Raw genomic sequence first — 26,946 nt, 5'->3', positions numbered from 1 at the left:
CAGTCCAAAATTATTTCATGAAAATTTTTTTAAAATTACATGGTGGTTTCTTTTTTTCCAATTTAAGTGTTTTTCTGCTGTTGTGTTAATGATATGGTGGTCTATTATTGACGTCCAATTTTTTTTGTAGGAATTGTATTAATTCAGAGCAGTCTTATATTCAGGGTAATTTTCAATGTTATCATAATCAAAGTAATTTAACATTCCAAGTTCTAGTTTCATTTTTGCGGTCCGCTACATCTTTCAGTACGGCCCGCTTGCAGAATCTCTCAATAAATTAATATTAGCGGGTATACTGTGTATTAGCCGTGTTTTTTTTGCTTACGTAGAAAAAGTTGTCATTACACAGTGTTTGAAAGTGATGATATTCCCACAAATATGTAAAAAAAAAATCTCTTATTTTTTTATGATAGGTATATTTTGGTCATGAAATTGTTAATTTGAAAGTTTTTATTCAGTTTTTTTTTCTCAGTACTATGTAAATAAAAGAACATCCAAGTTTCAATGGTATACTATAACAGTTTAATTTAGACTATTTACAACAAATCATATATCTAAATTGAAGGTAAACTAACCTATATTTTCTTATAAATGGTCAATATGTGCACCTTTAGATATATAGCACACATCCAATCTCAAGTCCAATTCGTCCCACACTTTGATGAACAAGTCTGGAGTAATAGAAGCAATAGTGTTTTCAATTCTGAGTCTCAACTCTGGAAAATCATTAGGTAGCAGCGTAACGTTGACGCAATCTTTCATAAAGCCCTGAAGGGGAAAAAAAAACTGCATGGCATTATGTCAGGTGAACGCAGAGGCCAGTCTCCACCATTACGACCAATTGAACGATCAGGGACTTCGACATTCAACCACTCTTGTACAAAGAGATTCCAAATGGGAGAGGCTCCATCCTGAAATTCCAGATTCACTCTTAGCAAATTGCTTTATGCTCAGGAGTTGTCATTTTGTGTAGGTGGTGCAGCACGTGAGAAAACAACACAGCAGTACTTGTGCTAGCGCTTGTCTAAAACTGTTCTGAGTAACTCTTTAACTGTGACCTTGAACCAAAACTCTACAACGCTTACAGCAGATACTATTCATATTTATAACTGGGAATTTATTTTATGGACAAACCATTTTTGTTGGTAATCATTCAGAATAATACAACCAGAGGCAGCCCTACTAGACTTTGCGGGGCCCTGGACCATTTACTTTAGGAGGTCCTTATATTTTGGAGAAGGGCCTTACCGGACAGCCTCGGGGTGTGGAATAGTGGAATACCCCTCAGGGAAAAGGAAGAGTTTGGAGAGACAACACAGAAAATTTAAAAAAGGAATTTCTTTGAAATAATGTTCTTAAGCCAATCTGGAAGCTTAAATTTTGGCGCTGTCTTGAATACTTTATCTAAATAAAAAATTATAAGTTTCTGAAAAATTATACTTCGGTCAGGTTTCATGAATGCTGGAATTCAAATTCCGTTGAAACTGCGTTGTACAGGGCAGTAAAAACCTTTTAAGGTTTTAACTAAATTCAAAATGACCAACACATTAAAATACACGTTAATAAAAAATTTTTCAACTCATCCTGTTCCATTTATGTCCACTTTTCACAGAAAACAAGGGCAATGAAAAGGGCTGGTACGAGGCCCTGCTAGGCACGGTGCCCTGGGCGGTTGCCTGGCTTGCCCAGCCCTGGAGCCGACCCTGAATACAATGTTGTTAGAAGTTTCAATTCACATCTGTCAGGCACTAGGATTAGTTTCAGAAATAATATCCGGCCCTCGAAAAGAAAGAGGTTAGCCATCGCTGTGCTAGAGCAAGGACCGGCAGACTTTCAAGTGAGATGATCCAAATATTAAGTAAACAGGTTTTCCAATTTTTAGAGGGATGCAAAATGTATTTTCTCTGTAAGTACATAAAATTATAAGATGATAAAAAAAAGATAAAATCAAAACATTTTTTTTTGCAAATTCAACATAAAGGTCTTAAAAATAAGGGCTACTTAGGAAAAAAAAATCACGTAAATATAAAAAATACGGAAGTCGTTAATAGAGCTTCAATGAAAAAAAAAAGGAAACCTAAATTGGCGATGGTAGGGTGCGAGCGCACAGGTTGAGGACATGAGTTGTGATTGTGCCGTTTGATTTTTTTTCGGCGCTGTGGCAGCACAGTGAGTTGTAGAGCCATAGCGTCTTATGAAAAGATCCGCATTTTGTAAGGTGTGGCACAGCTGGCCTACCCTCCGAAGCCGTACAGAGTGCGGCCCTGCCTCTTCAAGGCGTACACGACGTCCATTGCGGTGACGGTCTTTCTCTTGGCGTGCTCTGTGTAGGTGACCGCATTGCGGTTCACGTTTTCCAGGAACACTTTGAGCACACCTCGTGTCTCCTCGTAGATGAGGCCCGAGATGCGCTTCGCTCCACCGCGCCTGGCAGCTTGCGAAGCGCGGTCTGCCGAGCTAGAGGAACGTCGACGAACCCAACGGGCGAGGGCGTCTCCACTCACTCTGACGAAGTTGGCGTTGATGTAGTCGGACAGGGGCTCCCCCTCGACGGGCTGGAGGGTGACCCTCGTCTCGGGCAAGGGGATCACGTTGGCGTAGCGGTTCTTCGCCTCGGCCCCGGGAGGCATCTCGTCCACCTTGGGGCTGAGCTGGGGGATCATGGCGAACTCCTCCTCCAGGGCCGCCACGTCGGAGCTGAAGTTGGCCAGGCCGGCGAAGTTGATGGGACGCGACGGCGCGTTCTGCAGGGGGAAAAGAACGAGCAGTTGGCAACGGGCAGACCTGGCTTCCGATGCTGGGAGTGGCGAGTGACAAGGGGGATTAGACCTCGCCATCTTGCAATTTAAAATATTTTGACACCGCTTGCAATAAAGCCACCATGCAAAAATTTCTTTCATCTACATGACATAGGACTTAGGCTTGGCTACTTTTTTATTGTGAACTGGCCATGATATTTGTAGTCGTACATTTGAAATAATAAGTTATTTCCCTGCTGCGCTTACAGATTAGGGCCTCTTAAGTAAATACAGGTCTGGGAGAAATGATTTATGCCTTGACATGTCGAAAATTGGTATAGCTAGTTCAAAATTACACTTACATACAGCAAAAGATGAAAAATTCTAAAATGGCGTGGAATAATCCCCCTTTATGGGAAATCTGAAATTTTCTAAAATAACAGCCTCATTAAAAGGGTATTCTAACACATTTCTCACATCTTTAAAATTTACCACCATAGATATTAAGTAAATTATTTGCTGTTATCTTTACAGGTTTTTTAGTTCCAGTGGGTGTTGGAAGGGGGGGAGGGGGAGAGAACAATCGTCCCTATCGCTCCTCTCGTGGTATCACCACGGCAACTGACACTTGCAGGATGATTCTTGTGCGTGTGTACAATCTCACTGTTTTAGTATTTTGGTCGGCACTTGTGTATTCCTTTATCTTTCATTAATGACAAGTCAAATTCTCTTTTCCTTGAATCTGTGTCACGAATTGTATTCTTAAAAATAAGTTTCGAATCAGAATTTAGTTCTAAAGCGTCTGGAAAAAATTCAACCCATTATCTTTTTAAAATAAAATATATTTACATGTTTAGGATATAAACAATTTCTTTTGTTTTTAAATACATTCCCTGGAATGATAAAAAAATCTTTCTCAGAGCATTGTACATAGCTGGTGGCGAACTTAAACCTTTCTTTAAAAGCTTCAGTGGAAATAAATAATGTAGTCCTTGTTACAATTACTAAATTTATTTTCATCAAATATTTTTCTTCAAATACCAAATCTTACAAACTGTTAAGATTTTGTGGTATTTGAGTATTTAATGGGCCTGTTATTAAATTAAATAAACTTGATCACTTTGCAAATGGTTGCAGATTATTCTAAAATGTATTTTGTGATATACAACTGAAATTTCAAGCTTTCTTACCATGAGATATGCAGAAATGAGACCATCTTTACTAAGAAATTAAAAAAAAAAAAAAACTTGAAAATAGTTAATAATATTCAGACAGGCACATTTAAGAGTGTATGATTTGATAGTTTTGAATGTTTTCAAATAATACAGCGAATCAGCAAATGCCCTGAAGGAAGGAAATGATACACAGTTACCTGTGAGTGTGATAGTAGAAACAAATCACAATTCCAAAAACATCACAACTGTTTCGTGACACCAAACCTACTGTGTTCGCCTGTCTTAACTAGAGACGTAATTTTATGGTTTTATGTTTGGTCCAAATATGTTTTTAAAACAGATTATTTTGGTGTTATTTTTTTTTATTTTTGTAAAAGTTGTTTTGTAATACTTACTCCACCAAAGTTTATATGCTGCATTTTTATGGTAAAATAATTTGTAATAAATTGGTCTAAAACAGATACATACCTTCAGAATGGTAAGAATAAATAAGAAAGCATTTGTGCTTTAAAAATGATTGAATAAGAGATGCAATAAAACTAATTAAATTAATTTTTCTGATCTATGCACTTTGCTATAATTTTTTTGTATGGAAATGACACTTCTTGAATTTCAGATATTAAAAGATAACATTTAGGTTAATGTAATTTGAATTAAGTTTTGGATAAGTGATACTTAAGTCCATGATATAAATTGCAGTTTGGTGCTATGTGGTCTATTAACTAGATTTTCGGTGTTATTTGGTGTTTAGACAACTTTTTGGTGTTACTTCGGTTCCATCGCAATTCACCATATAGTCTTGTCCCTAATGTTAACTCATTTGAGCAAATAACAAGGGTTTTCTCAACTGTGTCCTGTGTTGTCCAGTGCCATTTGTTTATTGTCAGTGATCTAAGCTCATTGTTTCTAATATTTTATTATTTGGACAGTTCATTTACGTACTGAAGTTGGAGTTTTGCAGACTTTATTCTTTTTACAAAACATAACTATTATTTTGAACACTGGTGCAAATCTTGGTTTGTTTTCTGTGTGTACAAATTTACATATTATACTTGTAAGTTTTAGTTTTCTGCTATGGAAAAATGCTCTTCAGAGGTGTACATCCATAACGTATAATAAATTTAAATGGAAGAAATTTCAATGTGAGATTAGCTAGGAAAATAATAAATTATTTAAGTTGGCATTGCTAGGAGTTATGTTTGGTGGCCAGGTATGGATAACGAGATTGAGGATACAGTAAAGAAATGCACAGCCTGCCAACTAACTAGGCATAGCATACCACAGAAGTCTTGGGTGCCGTGGCCGGAAGCTTGTCGAGTGGGGGAACGAGTGCATGTGGACTTTGCTGAAAGGGAGGGAAAAAGGTTGTTGATCTTGTTTGATGCCTATTCTAAGTGGGTGGAAGTATGGCCAATGCAGAGCACGGTGGCAGAGAAAACAATTGAAAAGTTGCGAACAGCTTTTGCAGCATATGGCTTGCTGGAAAGCCTGGTGGCGGATAATGGGCCTCAGTTTCGCTCAGAGGAATTTCAGCAGTTTTGCAAGGCAAATGCCATCAACCTGCAGTGGACACCACCGTTCCACCCCCAATCCAATGGAGCAGCGGAGAGAACAGTGCAGTCAGTAAAAACAGCCCTTCTGATGCAAGCAGTGGAGAATGGTCTAACGGGAGGGACACTCTCCCTGCAGCATACATTGGATAAGTGGTTATTTGCATATCGCAACACACCCCACACCACAACAGGGAAGACCCCAGCAGAAATGTTCTTAAAAAGGAAGCCTCGTACACAATTGTTGTTGGTGAAACCAAACTTGCTGGAATATCATAAAAAGCCAAATAGGCCGAGAGGAGGGCCAGGACTCAGGTTTAGTGTACACGATCTGGTGTGGGTAAAGTGCGTCAGAGAAGAACAGACTCGGTGGATACTGGGAAGGATTGTAGAGGTGGTGAGCATGGTTACATATAGAGTCAAAGTAGGGGAAATAATAAGATTTTGCCATCAGGGTCACTTAAGAAGGAGTCATTTGCAAGAGGAGATACAATTCCGGAGCCAAGAGGGAGCAGCAGGGGCAGTGAGTGGTACCGGATCGAGGAAAATCCAGGGGGAAGCGACATCGGAAGTGGGTGCAGCATCTCTGCCAGGGGGACCAACGACAATGAGAGCAGCAGCAGCAGAAGGAGCAGTGGAGAACCGGATAGAAGAAGGACCAAGCGAAGCTCCGAGCACAGTAGAAGATAGTGAAGGGGAAGAGTTTAGGGGCTTCGGTGAAGAAATGGCAGTTGTACCCACCCTGAAATTGTGGGCACAAAGGTGCAATGGGAGGGTGAGCCCCCTAAGCAGTGGCAACAATGGTAGGGGAGGTGCTGAAGTGAGCAGAAGTGATAAACAGTGCGGTTGATGGGGGGGGGGGGGGGGGGGGGGGGGGGAACTAATTTAGTAGGGAGGAGTGTGGTATAGATGGATTAGTGAGTGGGTTTTCCGAGGTTGGCAAGACTGAGTCTGGGAAGATGGCGGACAAGCCAGTACATAACAGGCGTGATGAAAGAGTTTTGCAAATTTTGTTTATTATTTTGAAAATTTTACATTGGAACGTTCTATTTTTATTTTTTATCTTACAATTACGAATGGTAAACAGCTTTTGGTTGTAACACATGTGTTCCAAATTAATTTTATAATACAACACTATGTACATTTTTTTTTAACTGTGTACTAATAATAACATGAAAGTTATAAAATTATGAAAGTTCAATAATAACTTTTATTAGGTTTTAGTTTAGTATTAATTTTTTTTATTATTATTAAATTTGCATTTCTTTAATACATGGTAATTTAACCAATTTTTAGGTGTAAGACATTGTAATTAACTAACATTTACGTATGCTAATTTTCTTTTTTCATAATTTATTGTTAACTATTTTCTCCTGTCCATTCACACACTTAAATCAAACAAATTTATTTCTCACTGAGTAGAATGTTTAAAATTATTAAAGGGTGGCATAGCAGTAAAGATAACGAAATTAAATTCAACAGCAGGATAGTCTATACTGCCCGTGGGATACTAAAATTAAAAAAAGCGTTACTCATATTAACGGCTTTGTTGAATGAATGTTTAAACAAGGAGTTGATAGTTAAGATCCCAAGGAGACAGTCCACAGAGAACAGAACCATTGACAGTAGATACTACATACAATAATTATATGTAAAGGTGATAAAAACACATTCAATGGATGGAATAACCTCATATTCCAAAGCTATCTCTAAACTTCATTGAAAGATCTTTTCTTCGGTATTCTATGGTTCGGAACATTCTTCAATCTGGCACTAACCGAGTTGTTCAGTACTATTTAGGTGGATTCTGGCGGTGACCTTGGCACTATTTACTGCACTACTGCATTTTTAATTGTCTCAGAGTTCATCATAACTGTTTGTTTTCTTTTAGTATAGTGTTCCCTGTTTTCTAGCAGGCCACATTTCACATTTCATGGCTACATTTCCTAAATGCGTTTTTGTAGTAGACCAACTCTCACCTATATTATTTATTTCTATAGAGATATATTCTGTATAGATATATTTTATAAAAAAAAAAAACACCTTATTACAACCAGTTTTAAATACCAGTGTGGTAAAAATCTATTTTTTCTTTGGGGTTTCTACTAAAACTACTTTTCAGTTTCGATAATCTGGTAAAATCGCTGATCTGGCATGGTTGCAGTCCTGATTAAAGACACCCCTCAGTTGTCGCAAATGAAGCGCAAACACCGCAGAGGTGATACGAAGGACACTTACAGGATCGTCGAATGCTGGATTGCCGTAGGACCTCTTCGACGCCCGAGCTGCCTTGCGCCTCACGCTGTTGCACACGGACACGCTGTCCAAACTGTACGCGTCCAGCGACACGGGCGTGCAGCGCTGCCCGTAGTTGAATCTCTTCTGCCGTTTCCGCATCAGCACCTGCACGGGGGTTCCATAGTACACCCTCCAAACTCCGCAGTGAGCTCGCTGCCTGCTGTACAGCTTTTAGTTACCCTTCATAAACATCCACCTTAAACCAGTTATATACATACTTAAGTAAACACCATTTATGTGTCTGACATGTCACCCTAAGTATCATGATCCCTGTTAATATTTACTTTGTGCTACCCAATAGGGCACCTAACTGTTAATTTGACTTATTATTTTGAACAAAAAAAAAAAAAAGCCAAATTTTATATAGTAGTAGTTTTATTTGAGACACAAAAGAATGTCTCAAATATATAAAGGTATGCTTTACCTTCTCGAACAGTACTGTATTTGTGATGTTAAGTTACAAGTTCTATACTATTTTATATTAAAATAGTACACACTATTATAAAAATTTATAAATACTATGATTAACATAAAAGTCTTAGAAGAATAAAAAATAAAAGTTATAGCCTAGAGAGAATTTTAAGCATACCTAGGTATATGGTGAGGCAATATTTTATGGTGGATAGCAATAAAATCGAAATAACAGTGAAACTGAAGTTAATACATTGCATGACATTTAAATCCAAGGCAAACCACGACATGCAATGAAATTCACCTCAATTAGCTCATTTTGTCTGTAAAATATAGAATTCATTTTATAAATCTTATATGAAGGCTTTTATTAAAAAAAAATACTATATAGTATATACTAAGTAAAAACAGTATGGTTTTTACAAAGTATAGTAAATAAAAGAAGTTTATAGCTGATACCATACACACTTGCCTAAAGGCCTACAGAAGAACATCTCAAGGAAAAACTGTAATGATATTTGGCTTTTAACATTGAATATTGATATTTTGATCATCACTATGGTGTTGAAAAAACAAGGTAGTTACATAAAGAAAAATTTTAATTAGATGTTGATGACAGAAATAGATTTAAACCACACAATAAATCAAATAAATTTTTTACATTTCTTAAAATATCATTTAGATTAAGTAGTTCAAACAAGACCATTCTTTGTTTTAATATTTGTTTTATATACTAATAATGCACCCTGCTTTGAAAAAAAAAAAACCATTTACATTGAAAATTATCACAATATAAAACCACAAAATCTTGACTCTATACACTGCATTAAAAAAAAATGTAAAGCTATATATAGGCCCTATAATTTTTATATCTATAAATATTTTGTGAACTCAGGAACATTACAGAAGGTACCTATTTGAATGTGTAAGTTGTATTTACTGTTTTAACTTCCTCTCATCAATATATGTATATTGTTTTATGCACACACATTTTTGAAGCAGTTGATCAACATAATTGTGCTTCATATGAACTACTTATTGCATTTGTATTAAATTTTAATGACAGCAAAAGATGAAATCCAATGTTTTTAATAACAAAATTTGCTTTTGTATAAAAATATAAAATCTGGGCTCTACCTATATGTAATTCTACTTGTGGTTATAAATCATAATGAAAATAATGTTAGTGGTATGCAGAATTTAAAGCCTAAATTCCTAGATAAAAACCTATATAATAGTCTATGGGGATGACCAAAAAGCACAGTCAAAGGCAAAGTTTGAATATGATAATCTTTCTATTAAACACTTCTTAAAATTTCAATAAAATTGTCAGTACATATATGTAAATGTTTTTATGGCCAAGAATTCAATTTACCTAGGGCCAAACTGTTTGAAAAATTGTTTTATTACAATTTAATACAGTATTAAAATAAATTTAAACATTAAAATTCATCACACCATACAGATAAAATATAATTGGAAGTGTCATATTAATAACGACCATTTTAGTTTAAACATCATATTATCATATTATTGTCGTCAAAGTTTTAATCCTTCCTAGGGAATCTGTCATCCAGAAATTTTACTTAAAATATTACCAAATTATAGGATTTATTCCAAAGTACAAACTGACATGATAATTTGATTATTAGTAAAAGTCCTAGTTTGGTGAAACTTACAAATGTGATATTGATAGCCATAATTGGCTTGTAAGAGCTGGCAAAAGCTCAGAGCATAATTGAAACGGCAATATAAGGAAAAGATTTAATAGTTCAATTCCGAATCAATCCAAACATACTGCTGGAAACAGTTCATGTATATTTCAGAAATATATTTTCCACTTCATATTAATAGATAGTATTGTATTAACTAATGAAAAGGACACTAATTTAAAACTTACTAACATTCTTCCTTTTACGCACAATAAAAAAAAACAACATTTGAATGAGATCATAGATATGTCATACTCAACCGAGATAGCAATCGGAAACAAAAGCAAACACAAATAGCTGTGTGTGGAGCTGGAGTCCACTGAATGTTTCCGGTTGACTTACAAACACAAGAACAGCCAGCAGGACCAAAGATACGATCCCCACGCAGGAGATCACGATGGCTGCGATAGCGCCGGTACTGTTGTCTTCACTCACGATCGCCGTGGTGTTGGGGGCGATGTATGCGGTCGAGATAAGCTCCACGGAACGCACCTGTTACACAAACATATGTTTTGTATGACAGCCTTTCAACCACGGTTCACAAATTCCTGCAAAGTGTCTTAAAATAAATTTTTTTTTTACCAATAATTCAACAAATTTTGGTGAAAACTTTCTGAGTAAATGCAATATATTTTTCAGCAAAAACATACATAATTGACTTTGAAATAGGTTGACATAATAAAATTCTGCTTTTTATTTTCTTTCAGTTAATGTGACTTTTCGTAAAGAAACTTATAAAACATAAAATTTTTCTACAGTACATATTAGAGTGATATTTGGAATAGAAAGTGATAAATGCTAAATAAGGTTTTGAGCAGACTATTTACCGTAAAAATAACCACAATCTAACACTATAAAATCATAGCTGAATTTACTCAAGAATTTTAGTTTTTCTAAGTGGAAATATTTTATAACATAGTGAATTTGAACATAAAAACATGGTTTCGAATTCGAGAGAGGGTAGCAAGTACATACAGGGGAGTTTAAAGATGCTCACAACAGTGTTCCATTGCATCATCTCACAGACATTTATGTAAGTCAGTAGATTCTGTAATGCATGTTGTTAAGAACCCCACAATATTTAGTAACAAGACATTTCTTGGGAGAAAATATTCCGACACTCTTTCCGGGGACGATTCCGGACCAGGCAAGCCGGGTATCCGCCCCGGGCCCCGAAACCAGAAAGCCCCACGCCGGCCCTTGTATTACTGATGGACCAGTAATGTAACATGCTGGTCAGTAACCCTTTTTATTATTCAGTGGAGCCTGATCTTCAGTAATCCGAAAGCGAAAGTCAACGCCGAAAACAGACTTTTTCAGTCGGTTGTACACCCTTCCTTCGCCAGGCCGCAGCTCTCCAACTGTCAATTACTGTAACCTATTGTTAGAACAAACTACTCTACTGTACTAGGCAGCTTTCCACTCGCTAGATCATCCATTTCCCCCAGAGATTGGGCTACATTTAAACAGGCCTTATAAAATAAAGTGTGTAATCATGTAGTAATAAATATTTATGTTATCACATGTTATCATGTAAAATACGAAAAGAGTCGGGCTCAATCATTTCAGATTATCATAACTTCACTCTATTATGTAAACCTAATTTTTATTTAAATTTTAATATGAATATCAACATTTATAAAGTTAAATTAGCAAAACCATCATCATTTAACTTCCAGATTGACTTAAAACAATCTTTTTAAGAATTTAGTTTACAAATATTTCAGAGTAGCACCACTATCTTCACTTTTCTCTGGGAAGTACCTCTGTGGGACAACACTTGTGTCCAGCCAATTAGCAGCCAATCAAATATTCTTGTATAGCAGTGTGTTGGGATTTCAAAGTTCAAAGTTAAAACAAATCAGTTATGCAGTGCAAGATGTGCTGAGCCTTTGCAAGTGCACTGGTTCATTAACGCATTCAAAAATTTAATGTTAGCAGTTCCCTGCACTTATATACTTTACGTATTTGAAAATGAAATGTTCTATGTAAAAAAATCTGCAACAAAATTACTTATAATAAATTATTTTAATATGATGCATCCTAAGTTCAATATATGGTAAGTCCGACCTTCTTTAGATACCTAGTTTGAAATATTTATATTATGCCTACCACAAGCATAATGCTGAGACTAGATTTGCATGATGATGGTCAAAAAATTTGAATACTTGAAGACTAGTTAGGGTGTCTTCAAATACATAACTGGTAACCCAGTTCAGGGCATCTTCAGACCTTTTAATAAAATTTTCTCACAAATTTTTTATATCACTGGGTATGCAAAATTTAAAATAATATGAAGTGGATCTATTATTTTTTGCAGGAAGATGCAGTTTTTTAAGTTCAAAACTTTGAAAAATAATTTCCCACTAATTTAAGTAAACATTGTCCAACTACTTACATTTAAAGTACGACTGAAGAGAAGCATAATATAATATCAAAGTTCAAGTCAGCAAATGACTACTGGAACTTAAGAATTTCATTACTTACACCACTATCACTATTTATTTTGGGGCTTTTTCATGACTTTCCTGACCAGTCCTTCAGTTTCTTTACTTTTCCATGACTTTCATGACTTTCATGAGCTGCAGACACCCTGCCAGTACATGATTTTGGGCAGTAACATTTTGAAAAACAAACAAAGGTATATTTAAAAGCTCAACAGACATTTATGTTTCTACTTAGTTCTGACCTACAATCGCTAGAGTGTATTATCATACTGACTGGGATCACTGATTAGATTTAACATTTCCTAAGCCATCCAGCAAATTATGAGAAAATAAATTGTGATTGAAAATATTGTTATTTCTGTTGAAGTGTTAAAACACTCTGCTTAGTTTATTTTTTTAAAAAAAAGGTATTTTAATTACATAAAAAAATTAAAATATATTTACTAACACTCACAGATTGTAAGTTACGTCACGTAATCATAATCACACTCGCATAAATTCAGTATTTCATACTGTTGCACAGACAGTATTGAAATAGAATGTTTAAAATAAAAAATTGTTTTCAGGTAATTTAAACTTATTTTGCAAAATATTTCAAAACATTACTTTATCGTTGAGCATAATACAGCTTACAAAGAAATTATTCTCAAGAGTTATTTTAAAAATAACCTACAGGATATGGGTATTCCAGGTGATGATTCTTCCAAACATCCCTGAACTCTTGGCACATCTGAAGATCAAACTTGTTGCTGCTGTCCGTCAGGTAGAACTCGATTGGTATGAGCTGCTTCTCTGATCCGTCTTCTTTGTGCATAACTTCCGAGCACAAGGCAGGGCTGACGTTCAGCAGGATGACTTGCTTCGACTGGACTACCCTGAAACACCCAATCAGCAGCCTTCACAACATTTTACAAAACAATGATGATTATGATAAACATAATGAAGCATATATATGCTATTATAAATCATTGATGAAACAAAATGCTTGTGCTAAGATTGTATAAAAAGTAAATTTTGAACTATTTATTATTATGGTAAAAATTTTATACCCAAAAAAATATATAGGTAACCAATAATTACCAGCAGGTGCAGATCTAGACTTTCACTTGTTGGGTAAGGGTGGGGCAAAAGAAAATTTTTTATAAAAAAATTCCATATTCATGAAAATTCATTCTGATTTTGTGATAAGTGCATGGAATAAAAAATTTAGTCATTCATTATTCATAAAGTAAGTTAAAAAAGGGTTTATTTTTTTGCCAATGGCAAAGAAACTAAAATAGATATAATCCAAAACAAATTCTTTAAGGTTAGGAAAAATTTATAAAAATATATATTTAACGCTGCAGCTATAGCAAAATTATTTTTTTTTTGCTTTATTTTAATGTGGTAAATAGGGTTTGTGGCGTCAACTTTGAGACTGCATGCTGTCGCAGTTATCAACGATAATAATTTTAAAAAAAAATTACATTAAAAATAATTTTTAGTAATGAAAAAAAAATCTGATATTTTGAAACTTTAAATAATAAAATAAACTATTGAAATGTCTTTTAATCTAAACTCTAAAATTACATTTATTTTTTACTCATCCGCTATAATTGTTAACAGTATATTAAAATTTATTTAATTAACTTGTAAACCATTTATTAAATACTATAAAGGGAACCTTATGTCCTCAGTGGTTTCAGGATGCATATATAATTAATTTTTTCCTTCAGGTATTCACACTTACCATGATGGAAGCGATAAAAACGATCACTGCACTAAAAATTTGTTATTGCAAAATAAGATATTGGCATAAAAAAATTTAAACATTAAAAAATTTTGCATTGCACAGCAATAACACGATTTAAATTGCCCCAACCTCTGATCTGACTGGTCAAATCGTGCAAAATTTAAAATCTAACCCCAAGTATATTACGTGCCCAACATCTCTGGGCCTAAGAGTCACAACCTCTGCCTGTTGCTGGAATGTCTGGAATAGTGCCGAGGGCAAAAGGTTTCACCCGAGGGACTGTCAGCGTGTCTGTCTCGGACAGAATAACGGGAAACATTGACTTTGCTGATTTACATTTTTTTTACTTGTGCTAGTTGAGTTCTGCGATGCCATCCATTTCCTCTGCCGAAGAGAGTGCACAATCTTTACTGCTATCAGAGTTGCAAGAATGCAGGATTAGCGATGCCCCTCCCCCCCCCCCCCCCCCCGCGGAAATTCTAAAAGAGGGAGGTAGGGGTGGTCCCCACATGGCCCAAAGAGTTTATGCATGGGTTTCAACCGACACAAGTCATCTCCGGACAAAGTGCTTTTACGTTGTAAACTGTCCTTATTTCTGGCCTATATGCATACAACAAGCAGAAAACTTTAACACATGCAGAAAATTTTCCACAAAACATGGTTTTGGCGTTTGTAAATTTTATTTATCCCGTTTCACAGTCACGATTTTACAAGTGAGGACCTTCTTAATTCCAGGAGGGGCCCCAGACTCCTGCCCCCTCCCCCACCACGGATCTACGCCCATGACTGCTATCACTGACAGTACTGCCTGGAGTTACTATTATGTACTTTGTCTATCTGAAAGTTAAAATGTATATATGTATATATGTGTGTGTATGTGTGTGTGCGTGCGTGTGTGTTTGTTGTGAAAGTTTCAGAGATATTGATAATTAAAAAGATGAAAGCACGTTAACACACCATTCAGCCCAAGCAACTTAGCTTGCTGCAAGTTCACAACAAATTAACATTTATAACAATTATAACTTCTTTTTTTAAGCAAACACAAATACCTACTGCCTATAAAATTTGCAATACATAATTTAAAAACATTTTGGACTATTCAAAAATATATATATTTTTTTATATAACTTCAAATTGGATAATTTGCATTTGTATACATGACCTTAAGTTTTTTTTTTTCAATTCAGGAACTGTCACTGCTGCCCGTTTTGAGGGGAAACTTCCCACTTTTTTCCTTCAAAAAATCAGAGGAACCAAATTTCCTTCAGAGTGGGGCAGTTTTCCTCAGATTTAAGCAATTTTCCTCAAGAGTCCCAGCAGAGGCCGTGACATTGACCTTGACCGTATACTTCTAATTCTTTAATTTTTGACAAAAAAAATCCAAAAAAAAATATTAAAAAAATTTACTTCTAATGTTTAGTTACTTAATTCATTTCAGTCCTCGGTTCAATTCTCGGCAAGAGTAAACATGTAATTTATTAATACAAAATTTTAAAAATTCTTAATTACAAATTAAATAAAATTAGAAAAACTCCTGCTTACATCACACGCCCCACTAACTCAACCTAGTGGCATGGTCCGGGCCCTACATAGAAGTGACGGGCTGACATGCATTTAAACATATGTGTACGAATTGTATGGAGGGTGGCAGACGTGACAAAAAACAACAATGAACTTTTAATAAGAGTGGACAGTCATTTGAGCGAGGGAGTTGGCACGGCATGGTGAGACGCACTGGGTTGCGAACAGAAAAATTGCCGTGAATTCAACAGTGACCCTGCCACTGAGAGTAGGGAGGTTTCTGCATCAGTTTTGTTTTTGAGATACCAGGAACTCTCTCGCCTGTCAAATGAGCAACATCACGCCCTGGAAAAATAATTCAGCTTGGATCTTTTGCCATTAACACTAAATAGATAGTCACCCTAACACATCATAAGAAAATTCTCCAGAGACTAATATCAACATTAGTATTTATTTTAAAAATTAATTTTTTTGAAGACACATTTATTGTTCAGGTAGCTACTGTAAATGATTTATTAAAAACATTTAATATTAATATTTTAATTCTTACCAGGTATCACAAATCATTTTTTTTTATTTCTTTGTCATCACTTTTATTAATGGGCTGGGCTCTTACTCTAAAATTTTAACTTGATATAATTCCATTACATTTGTTGAGCTTCCACAAATAAGGTAATTTCATAGGTGTAAATATTTGCCCAAGTGATGATAATTATGACTTGACCACTTTTATACACACATGATATTACACTAAGTGAATATCTGTTGAAAATATTTGCTGCAGAAAAAAAAAATGCAAAGAAAGTACTATCAAAGTTAATCTTTTATAAACAGCCCTTAAATAAATCTTAAATTCATGTCTAAAAATGTATTTATCACGAATGTGTTTAGCCATCTGTAGTATGGTTACAAACCATTCTGTGTGCTAATGATTCGAGATATTTGGCAATCAAGCAAAGCGAGGGACTTACTTGTTGGATGCTTGTGTTAACAAGGAGGCTACAGCAGTTCTGAAAGTATCACCTAACTGGCACACATCATACCACGATGCATCCGTTAGCAGTAACAGGTAAGCAGAAACTTTCTCTTGTGATGGAATCATAACCCCTGTAGAATCTACAACAAGGAACATGCAACACTAAATACAACAAATTACCTTTGTATTTTAATTACCTACTTATAATTACATATTAATTTGCTTCTCTTTATTAAAACCTGTTCTACAACTTGGGTACCAGTAGGTATGTATTAACTTTGGTATTTCATACTTCCGATTTTAAAAGTTAAGTGATGAGCAAAAAATAAAAAAAAATAAAAATAAAAAAATTAGTTATGTCAAGAAAGAAAACTGGGTGGCTATAACTCTACAACTCTCTCTCTCTCTCTCTCTCTCTCTCTCTCTCTCTCTCTCTCTCTCTCTCTAAATATATATATATATATATATATATATATATATATCCTTACTTTAATATTATAAATGTGAAAGTAACTCTGTCTGTCTGTCTGTTTGTTACCTTTTCCCAGCTGAACGGCTGAACGGATCGTAATGAAATTTGGCAAGGAGATATATTATATCCTGGGGATGGACATAGGCTATCTTTTGTCTAAAAAAAATAAATTTTAAATGGGTTAAAAAAATATATCTTAATTTAATGCAATGTGTGTCATAGATATACAAACTGTTAGTGTCATTCCTCTATGTCTGCCGAGCAATAGCTTTCAAGCCATTACGTTACGTTTTGCTATTGTAAGGAACAAAGTAGAGTAAGAAAAAAATAAAGATCTTGACAGTTTGTAGTTTCGCCATATTTGTTTCAATTTTCAATACCGTTTTTGTATATTGCAATTTAAATTGCAGAAAAAAATCATGTTTCATAGACACATAAATAGTGAGTGTGTGTCATTTCTCTATGTCCACGAGGTCTCACCGCGTCAATTTTCTCCTTGGGGCGAACCCGTCCGCTTAATTAAATAAACAGCTTTTATCGTTGAATGATTTCATGATTTATTTCATGAAAATCTGCTCTCATAAAAAAGTTAGTTTTATAGACATTCAATATGTCTCTCTCTCTCTCTGAAGACCAATCTATGAATCATTACAAATTTATTTCCTTTATTTTTTTAGTTTGATTTGATACAATATGATTTCACTTAAACTGAATTTCTACCCCTTCCTATTTTCATTTCCACATTACGAAGTTTCACTTCTTCCACGCGGAGGGACTCCACGCAATATTTTTGCATGCAATTAAAAACTATTTTTTAATGATGCCAAAGAAGTATAACTTCTCATGCATGTACCAAAGTACACGCACCCATTTTTTTAAATTTAATTTCTTCTATATATATTTTTTCTCCTTACCTAGGGCACTCATAATTCTTTTAAATTTCACGTGTATGTTTTCAATGTCATTCGAGTTGTACAATATATTTTTTTGTCAAATTGGTCATTATTTATAGTACTTTGTTTCATTTTGGAAACACACGTATTTTAGGTATTATGACAAATAAAAAAAAAACTAGTTTTACTAACATTCTTAGGTTTTTATTGTGTGGATAGTTTTAAGTTTAATATTATGTAGGTACATAAATTCTTAAACTTATAAATTTCTTCGAAATTTATTCATAGATAGGTAGGGCCTACTAATATTTTCTATTTGTCAATATTGTTATTTTTTTTTTACAGTACCTTCTTATTTGCAAAGAGTTTGGTTTAGTGTTTATAATTTATCTGCTGAGCGTCAAGAGTCTTAGGGCTGCTGAGACCGAAGACCAGAAATATTTATCAATTATGTAATATATTGTTGAAAAATTTGAATTTTACTATTTCAGGAAAGTTGATTTTTTTATTAATTAGAATAGTTACGTGTAATTGCCATCTTCCTTTATTTCATATTAAACATTATGTTTGGTTGAGTGTGAGATAATTTTATTTATGTATGTTTTAATTTCATTTAATTTCTTATATATATATTCTTACCTACCTACTTCTATTAAATTGCAGGCGGATGTTAACATTGTCATTCCAGTTGTATAATTTTTTTTTTGTCAAATTAGTTGTTATTTATACTTTTTGTTTCATTTTGGACAATGTTTTTTTTTTTTTTTTTTTTTTTTTTTTAAACTTAATTCAAAGATTTGTGCTGTGTACAGGGAGTGATATCTCTATTGATTTCTATACTCCTTTGGATAAGCGGAATATTGCCACCACAGTTTTACATATAAACAAATCCTACAAATGTTTTAAACATTATGACAAATAAAAAATAGTTTCACAAACATCCTTACTTTTTTTTTGGTGTTTATACTTTGAAGTATATTATTATGTATGTACGTAAATTCTTAAACATACAGTTATTTATTAGTTTATTTAGATAATTATTCATAGGTAGGTAATAAGCTTCCTATTTGACAATACGTATTGTTATTATGGTAGATAGGAGTACAGTAAATACCTACATTCTTATATTCCTTTATATCTCTTTCGATTTGGAGTGTTTCCGAGCCATTCGGGGTCCCCAACATAAACCCCCCCCCCCCCCCCCCCCATAGGTGGTTAAAGCCCCAAAATTTCGAAACTTTAAAATTTTTTAAAAATCTATCTCTTTCGATTTTAAGTGTTTTCGAGCCATTCAGGGTCCTCGAAACCCCCGCCCCCCTCTGGGAACAAAGCCCCAAAATTTCGACAATTTCAGGAACTTCAAACAAATATCTATTCTTTCGAGATGGAGTGTTCCAAACCATTCGAGGTCCTGAACATCCAACCCCCCCCCCCCCTCCCCCCCCCCAAACCACCAACCACCTCAACAGTGAAAGCCCCAAAATTTCGAAATATAATAATATATAATTGGATGTTGGCATGTATGATGTCGATAAACTCTTACACCGTTTGACCGATCGCCATGAAAGTTGGCACATTGAAATGTTTTTATCATGGAGAAGGTTTTTATGCTAACCATTTTTTTGTAACTAGCCGCTAGATGGCGCTGTAGCGCATCAACTTCTAAACCTTTCAACTGATCGCCATGGGTAAACAGATAACCATAGGTCACAAATACACAAACAGTAATTGTGTGTCATTTCTTAATGTCCACCACTATCCATTTTGTTGTAACTCGCGGACAATATATCACCCGGTGTTCAGCCCGGGCAAAGCCGGGTACTGCAGCTAGTATATATATATAATGAAAATCATTAAAAAAGAAATAAACTATGCATGCAAAGCTGGTGAAATAAAACATTAAATTACTGTACTGTTTAAAACACAAACAAATTGCCTTTGAATTAAAATGTCATTTCCTTAAACTATATGAGCATACCATTTGAAAGCAATTTAAAGCCAATTATAGTTCTCAAATCAAGATGGCGAGAACTAGTTCCCCTTGACAATTTGAGAGAACTCACTTAATGTCGTGGTGTCCGTTGCCGGCGGAGCTGAAGTCGTCGTGGTGGTGGGGGTGGGTATCCTCGCGGTCACGCCCGGCTCGGCGGTGGTGTTGCCCGCCGCGGCGTCCAGGTCGTTGCCCGCCACGCCTCCCCCTCCGTAGTCCAGGTCGTCCAGCGGCGGCTGCCGGTCCTCGTGCGCCGGCTGTACGCGGGGCGGGCCGTGGGGGCTCCACCCCATCCACGGGTGGCCCGCGTCCCTGTGCTCCTCCTCCGGGAGCCCGTCCTCCTCGTGGGCGCTGCCGTTGGCGTGGATGGCGTTGTCGACGCCGCCGTGGTGCGACGTCCCTCCCGGCGGCACGTCCAACGCGGGCTTGCTGCCGTTGGGGCGAGTGTCATCGGCGATGCTGCCGTTGCGTACGGCGGCCTCCGGGGGCTCCTCCAGAGGAGTCTGGCTGCCGTTGTGCACTGGAACTCCCGGCGGGACGTCCGAGACTGGCCTGCTGCCGTTGGGGCGAGTGTTACCGGCGATGCTACCGTTGCGTACGGCGGTGCCGTTGTACACTGGAATTCCCAACGGGTCGTCCGAGACTGGCCTGCTGTCGTTGGGGCGAGTGTTACCGGCGATGCTGCCGTTGTACACTGGAACTCCCGGTAGGCCGTCCGAGACTAGCCTGCTGCCGTTGAGGTGAAGGCCTCCTTCGGCGCTGACGGTGCCTTCAGACTCTGCAGCGAGTGGAGGGAATACCGTGACGTGGACCTGGTTGGGAGTGGTCTCTGGGACTTGAGTCGTCGTGGTCGGGACGGATTCCGTGGTCTCATCAGGCTCCGCTGTAGCTACTGCTCCGGGAAGGGAGGTGGTAAAGTCGGTGTGCCATGGCTCGGTCGTGGATGGCAACGTGTGGTTTGAAGGATCAGTGTGTCCATCAGTGGTGGTCGTGTCCGTAGTAGGAAACAGAATGGTATGCAGTGTTATATTGGGTGATGTGTAAGGGCGTGTGAAGGTTGAAAAATTGTGGAATCGTGTGTCCATCGCTGGGAGAAACGTGACGTTAGGAAGTAGTGTTGTTGTCATTTCAGTAGTAGAAATTCCTTCATCACTGTCTCGGTTTGAGACAGTGAAATTTTCGGAGCTGGAATCATTTGGAGCTTCAGTTGCAAAGGAAGTCTGGTTCTGAGGGATTTGTTTCACGCTGGTTCTCGAGCGATATGTTGTGTTGTTAAATGGAGGGAATGCTGTTGAAGGGAAGATGTATATTTTGCTGAAAGAATGGGGCCACTCTGAAGAGTTTCTGCCTGCCACTGCAACAGTTCTTATTCTTGAGGGGCCAAGAGGTGTAAAGCGTGTTCTTGTAGTTGTTATGTTGGATTCAGGACCTGTAAACAATTTTTAATTTAGAAATACATTTTTAGTATATCACTTCATTTGACCTTAAACTTATTTATGGATAGTTTATGAAAAGAAAAGCATTTAAATTTTTTTATGTTAATAATCCCTTTTCCAAGATTAATATATAATGGTTGCCAGCTACACTATAGAGTTCTTAAAGGATACTGTACACTCCCGTTAATGATACATTTTTTACAAACTTAGATCTTGTTTAGCATTACATATGATGTTTTTAATGTACAATTAATATCTGTTCATAGCACCTCTCAAACTCCCAATAAGACAAACTACATAAATACATGTTTGTGAACTACTCAGTAACAAGGTATTAGATGTAAGTTGTTTTGTCTTTACTGAACTAAATTTTAACAGAGATTACAAAAAATCATAACCACCAATTGATAAGATATTTTTGTTAGCTTAGAAAGAAAAATCACTTGTCGCTTTACTGAACATAACTGTAGAAGTAGCGTTTGCAGCACAATAAATTCAAATAAAAGGGGGGGGGGGGGGACCAATGTGATAATAACTGATTAATTTCTTAAACGTATATTATTCAAAACATTAAAAATTTTAACCAGTAAGAAGTCTTGATAAGATTTCGATTTACCTGATAACCATTGGGATGAGTTCTTGGGCTTCTCCACCGTTGGAACTCTGACATAACTTGTTTCTTGGTCGTCAGCCGCTAGAGGTTGAGCAGAAGTGTTTAGAAGCTGGTCGAAACGATGGCTGCGACCTTTCAGGTCGGTCGATGCCCACAGCGTTGCTGTCGGTGAAACAGACACGGCTTCAACAGTATTGTTCACGCTTTTGCTTGTCAACCTTATGGTATTTCGGCTAGTTGCTAAGGGAATACTGTAGATGTTTGAGATGTCATTCCTTTCATTATTCAGTGCAGAGTGATTTGACGGCACCAAACCAACTTTCAGAGTTGAGGACCTCTCAACAGTAATTACGTTATCCAATGTGCTCGTGGGGGATGTGCTGAGCAAGGGAAATGAAGGTGTAGTAGTAGTAGTTTTTGGAACGTGTGTGCTCTTGAAGGTGTAAATTTTCTTTCGCGTGTTTGACAACACATTACTGTCAGTAAGTAATGAAGGCGGAGTACTCCTCCTCAACGGATACACTGTGTTTTCTTCAGGTGACTCGGTTGTCAGCACCTCCACATCTGAACCACTGCCTTGGGTGTCGGAAGGGTCCAAACTATTCGCACTGCTGGCGTTAGAAGACATCATGCGTCCTCTACTTGATCTCGGAGTTGAAACGGGTCTTACCTCTGATAAATCACTGGCTGTTGTTTGTGCCTTAAGGGGAACCCAAGGAGGTCTTCGGCTGGTTGTTACATTAGGGTCATACACAAACGTGGTGCTGATAATGTTAACATTAACGTCTTCTGCTGAGTCCGTTTCATTTACTTCCGGCACTGCAACGACTGTACGAGAAACATTCACTGGTTCATTACCAACGCTATCCCTTACACTGAAGAATGCTTCTGTGGTAGACTGTACGTCTGATATTTCGGTTGTCAACTCTGACCTATTTGTTTCAGAAATAATTATAATATTTGTTGTACTGTTGATTTCACCAGGTGACACTGTAGTTATTTCACGTTCTACACTATTAGCACTAAAACTATTATCTAGACGAGATCTTAAAATGTTTGTAGCGGCATAAGTTGTGCCCGGAATGTCTGTGGTTGTTGCAGGATGAGTAAAATCATCGTTAATGTCGGAATGAAATTGCTGATGGATTTCTTCCGGCATTGTTGTTTGTTCATGGTAACTCACAGTCGAAACCTCCTCTATGGGATAAACTGTAGTCCTGTTTATCTCTAAATCAATGTGCGTTCCATTGATAACAACTAAATCTCTTCTTACCGAGGCTGGGCCTTTTGTATCGTTGAATACAATCTCCACCCTGTTGCTGAAGTCAAGCCGTACATCAGATGGTTTACTGGACAAAAAGTAACTTGTCTTCATTGTGCTGGTTTCTGCTCTTTGCGTCGTGCTGGATTCTTCTTTTCTCTCCGATGAATTCGTATCCTGCACAAAAAAAGTGAGCAATTATTAGTCGGATGAATTTTTTTTAATAATAAAGATAGACAGTAATTTCATTAATTGATACAAAATAACAAAAAATAGCATAACAACTACAAGATTAATTTGCTTGCCATGAAACCAAAAAAAAAAGACATATCACACGGCATTTTAAGAGTATAAAATGCTACACAATGTTTGTATCCTAACTTCCAATGTATCATATAAATACTGCCTAATAATGAAGTACAGCTGTATTTTACGGAGGCTGCAAAATGATGCTGGATTATCGATGTCAACAGGTTACTCTTAATATTTTGTAAAAACAACTTGTAAATGTGAAAATAACCACAATATGTTTATTTTACAACTATGAATGTTTTAATATATTATGCACAGTAAAGTCAAAATAGTGTTACTTTAATACGCATATCTATATAGGCACCTGCCATTTACCTTCTGAAGTATACAAAATGTAGAAAAAAATTACCGACACGAAACTACAAAATTGTGGGAACATTTACAATTCAGTAACGCACAGCAGAATAAAAGTTATAGGCCTACTTCCAGATTTAACTAATTTTCAATACGCCCTCCTCCGGACGCACTGAATACAATACGTTACTCATATAAAGTGCAACAACGAAACAATGTGATTTAAACTACAATTTATTTTGTGTGGAATAATATTGATATACTAGACGAAAGTATTAATTCTGCTTCGCATAACTCTGTGTGCAGATCCAAGCAATAAAGACATTTAGGGGTAAAGATGTATTTTTTTATCAAATGGCTTCGAAAATTTGTATCGTTTGATACAAAATGTGTCAGTGATATTCAAAGTGTCGACAAGGCATAGTACTTAGCTTTGGTTACTTTATGAAGTGGTTATCATGATAGCTGTAGTCGCCCGCGTGAAATAATAAGTTATTTCCTAGCGGCGCCTACAGACTAGAGCCTGTTAGTAAACATGTGATTGCAACAAGATATAGACTGTCTGGTAGATATGAATTATGCCTTGACATTACAAAATAATGGTATAAATGTTTTTTTTTTTTTTTTTAAATGGAAAAAGCCTCGCCTAACTGTTCACACACACACACACACACTGAGTGCAGAGCTTCAGGAAAAAAAAAACACGATTTGAAAATTGCTCAAGATAGCCGAATGGTGTATGGTTACTTAAAAGCATTTTAAGAATTAGCTGAGGGACGGATACAGGGCCGGATTTAGGGGAGGGCAACCGGGGCGAAAGCCCCGGGGCCTCCACAAACGGAGGGCCCCCACAAATCCTTTGATATTCTTTTTTCGCTGTTTTAACTTTACCTACAGTACTTTGTACATACATGATTATAATATTGTTAAATATTAACAGAAATATTCATTAACACTAAAATTTAATTTCATATAATTCTTGTCTCCGATTATATTTATGTATGTTTTTAAATACCAAGAGAATCTACTTGATTTCACAATAAATTATTTATTGGAAAACTCGACTGAAAAAAATTGTTCATTTTATTTGGAAAATAATTTGGGGCCAGGGGGCCTCCGCTCCTCTGTTGCCCCGAGGCCTCCAGACCTTTAAATCCGGCCCTGGACGGATAAGTAGTTTGTTTAGGATTAAGTTTTTTAAATGTATTTTTTTTTTTTTTTTTTTAGAAGAAGAGACTTGCAAACATACTCTGCCGTGTAATGTCATGGTTACCGCTCAAATGTCATAGACGAGAGGACCGCGCGCCAGTTCAGAGGCGGCACCGCGCTGGAAGCAACCAGCGAACGTCGCTCTCATCCCCCCCCCCCCCCCGCCTCCCCACACACAGATATCTACGCCCCTGACGAGGCGGGGGCCCCCCATTTAAACCCAAAGCGAGGAAGAAGAGAGAGAGGGAGCTGTTATCTCGCCTGGAGCCGGTGCGACGTGATGGCCTGCTCGATGCCGTGCTCGATCCCGGCCACGATGTCCGAGTGCTTCCGGTCGAAGTACGGCACGCTGGGCGTGGTGAGCTCCGTCGCGAACCGACCCCAGGGTAGCCGCGCGTCGTAGCCGGACGACTGCGCCGCGGCGTCGTAGCTTGGCGACTGCACCGCCGCGTCGTAGCTTGGCGACCGCCGCGACGCCGTTGCCTCCTCCCGCGCCAGAGACTCCTCGTCCATGTAGTGGCGCACGTCGTAGATGCTGTACGGCGAGGCAGTCGTCGTCGGCGTCGACGGCGTCGTCGTGGTCTCCGCGGGCTCCGTGGTGCCTTCCGGGACGACCTCTGTTGTGGGAGCCGACCTGCGCCGCGGAGGAACCACTCAGTGACATATAACCTTGACGCTAAGCTACCTCTCTGGCGGCGTGTTCTTAGGACGAGGTTAATGCACAGAAAAAAAAAATTGGTTGTCTATAAAGTCGGTTTACGGACGATAGTTTAACGTGACATCGTCATAACAAAGAATTTATGAAATGATTGCATACTTTTATGAATAAAATTGAATCATTTTTTATTGAATTATCACCATTTTGTATGGATACAAAGAAGGAGTGAAATTAAATCAACTATTTAATTGATAAATTTACTTTTATTTGCACTCATTAATTCAAATATGTTTATTACTTTAACGAAGAGATTATTTTAACTATAACTTTTATACGTGTTTGCTATTTAACTTCTTCCAATTTGTTTTATTCTGTTAAGGATAGGACGATGATAGGAAAAGTAGGAAACGAATGGGAGTGTTTCAAGTTTCATGTGCCTCTAAAAAGTCAAATCGTTGGTTGTCTCAATCGAGTGGATGAGAGATAGATGCGGCGCAAGCGTACAATGAGCACAACGGGACACAGCGTAACGGGACAACGTGCGTAACGACAACGTGCGTGCAGCCGGCGTTCATCGATTTATTAGACGTCACGTCAAAAATTCTGCACTTATACTAATGATTCCTTCGGGAGAAAGGTGCAAAAAATATAGTCTGTAATACCCACTACAAGAAAGATATTGTAACTTTGAACAACGAAATTTGGCGCATAATTTTATATTTAAATTATTTTTCACTGAAGCATACTTTTTTCAAACTAGGGAAATGATAATCGTATATTCAACAATTTGAATTATTTTATTTTGCATCAAATTATTATTATGTGCGCAGTTGATACTGGAAAGCTACTCAGGGAAAGGTTTGCAAATAATTTTAACCATTTGGAGGTACTGGGAAAACAAAAAAGCATACTGCCCGGGTTAGAATCCGAACCCGATATTACTGCGGACACTGTTTTGGTGTAATACAGGTGGTTTCCTGTAAATGTACAAATTTACATGAATATTTCTGTTCCTTTTACAAACTTATGAGAATTTATGAACATTTAGTGGGTGGGCATCCAAGTGGTTCCAAGCCCACTTTATGAGCGCAAGAGCTGTAAAAGCGCGGGGGCGCTAGGGGCGACACTGGCTTGCACCCCACACGTCCCTTCGCCTCTACGCGCCAGGCACCAAACTTGCAACTCTATACATTTATGGCAGAATATCAAAAATAATATCTGCATGTCCCTAAACTGCGTACAACTTGC

General features: G+C 37.1%; 1 protein-coding gene across 3 annotated transcripts in view; it reads right to left on the bottom strand.

Annotated features, from left to right (window-relative positions):
• Positions 1–26,946, bottom strand: part of LOC134533443 (mucin-5AC-like) — a 207,968-nt gene that overhangs the window by 6,652 nt on the left and 174,370 nt on the right. For all 3 annotated transcript variants that reach the window (XM_063370981.1, XM_063370975.1, XM_063370968.1), the window contains 8 exons: positions 25,302–25,674; positions 21,968–23,402; positions 19,989–21,344; positions 16,556–16,700; positions 13,005–13,206; positions 10,227–10,376; positions 7,702–7,866; positions 2,505–2,744 (listed from right to left, as the gene is read on the bottom strand). In XM_063370981.1, the coding sequence (XP_063227051.1) occupies positions 2,505–2,744; positions 7,702–7,866; positions 10,227–10,376; positions 13,005–13,206; positions 16,556–16,700; positions 19,989–21,344; positions 21,968–23,402; positions 25,302–25,674 (4,066 nt within the window). The remainder of the gene's footprint in view (positions 1–2,504; positions 2,745–7,701; positions 7,867–10,226; positions 10,377–13,004; positions 13,207–16,555; positions 16,701–19,988; positions 21,345–21,967; positions 23,403–25,301; positions 25,675–26,946) is intronic.

Source organism: Bacillus rossius, chromosome 1 (genome assembly GCF_032445375.1).
Source record: "Bacillus rossius redtenbacheri isolate Brsri chromosome 1, Brsri_v3, whole genome shotgun sequence".
Taxonomy (NCBI): Eukaryota; Metazoa; Arthropoda; class Insecta; order Phasmatodea; family Bacillidae; genus Bacillus; species Bacillus rossius.
Note: the sequence above shows the minus strand (reverse complement) of the source record. Positions and strands in the feature narration are given on the sequence as shown.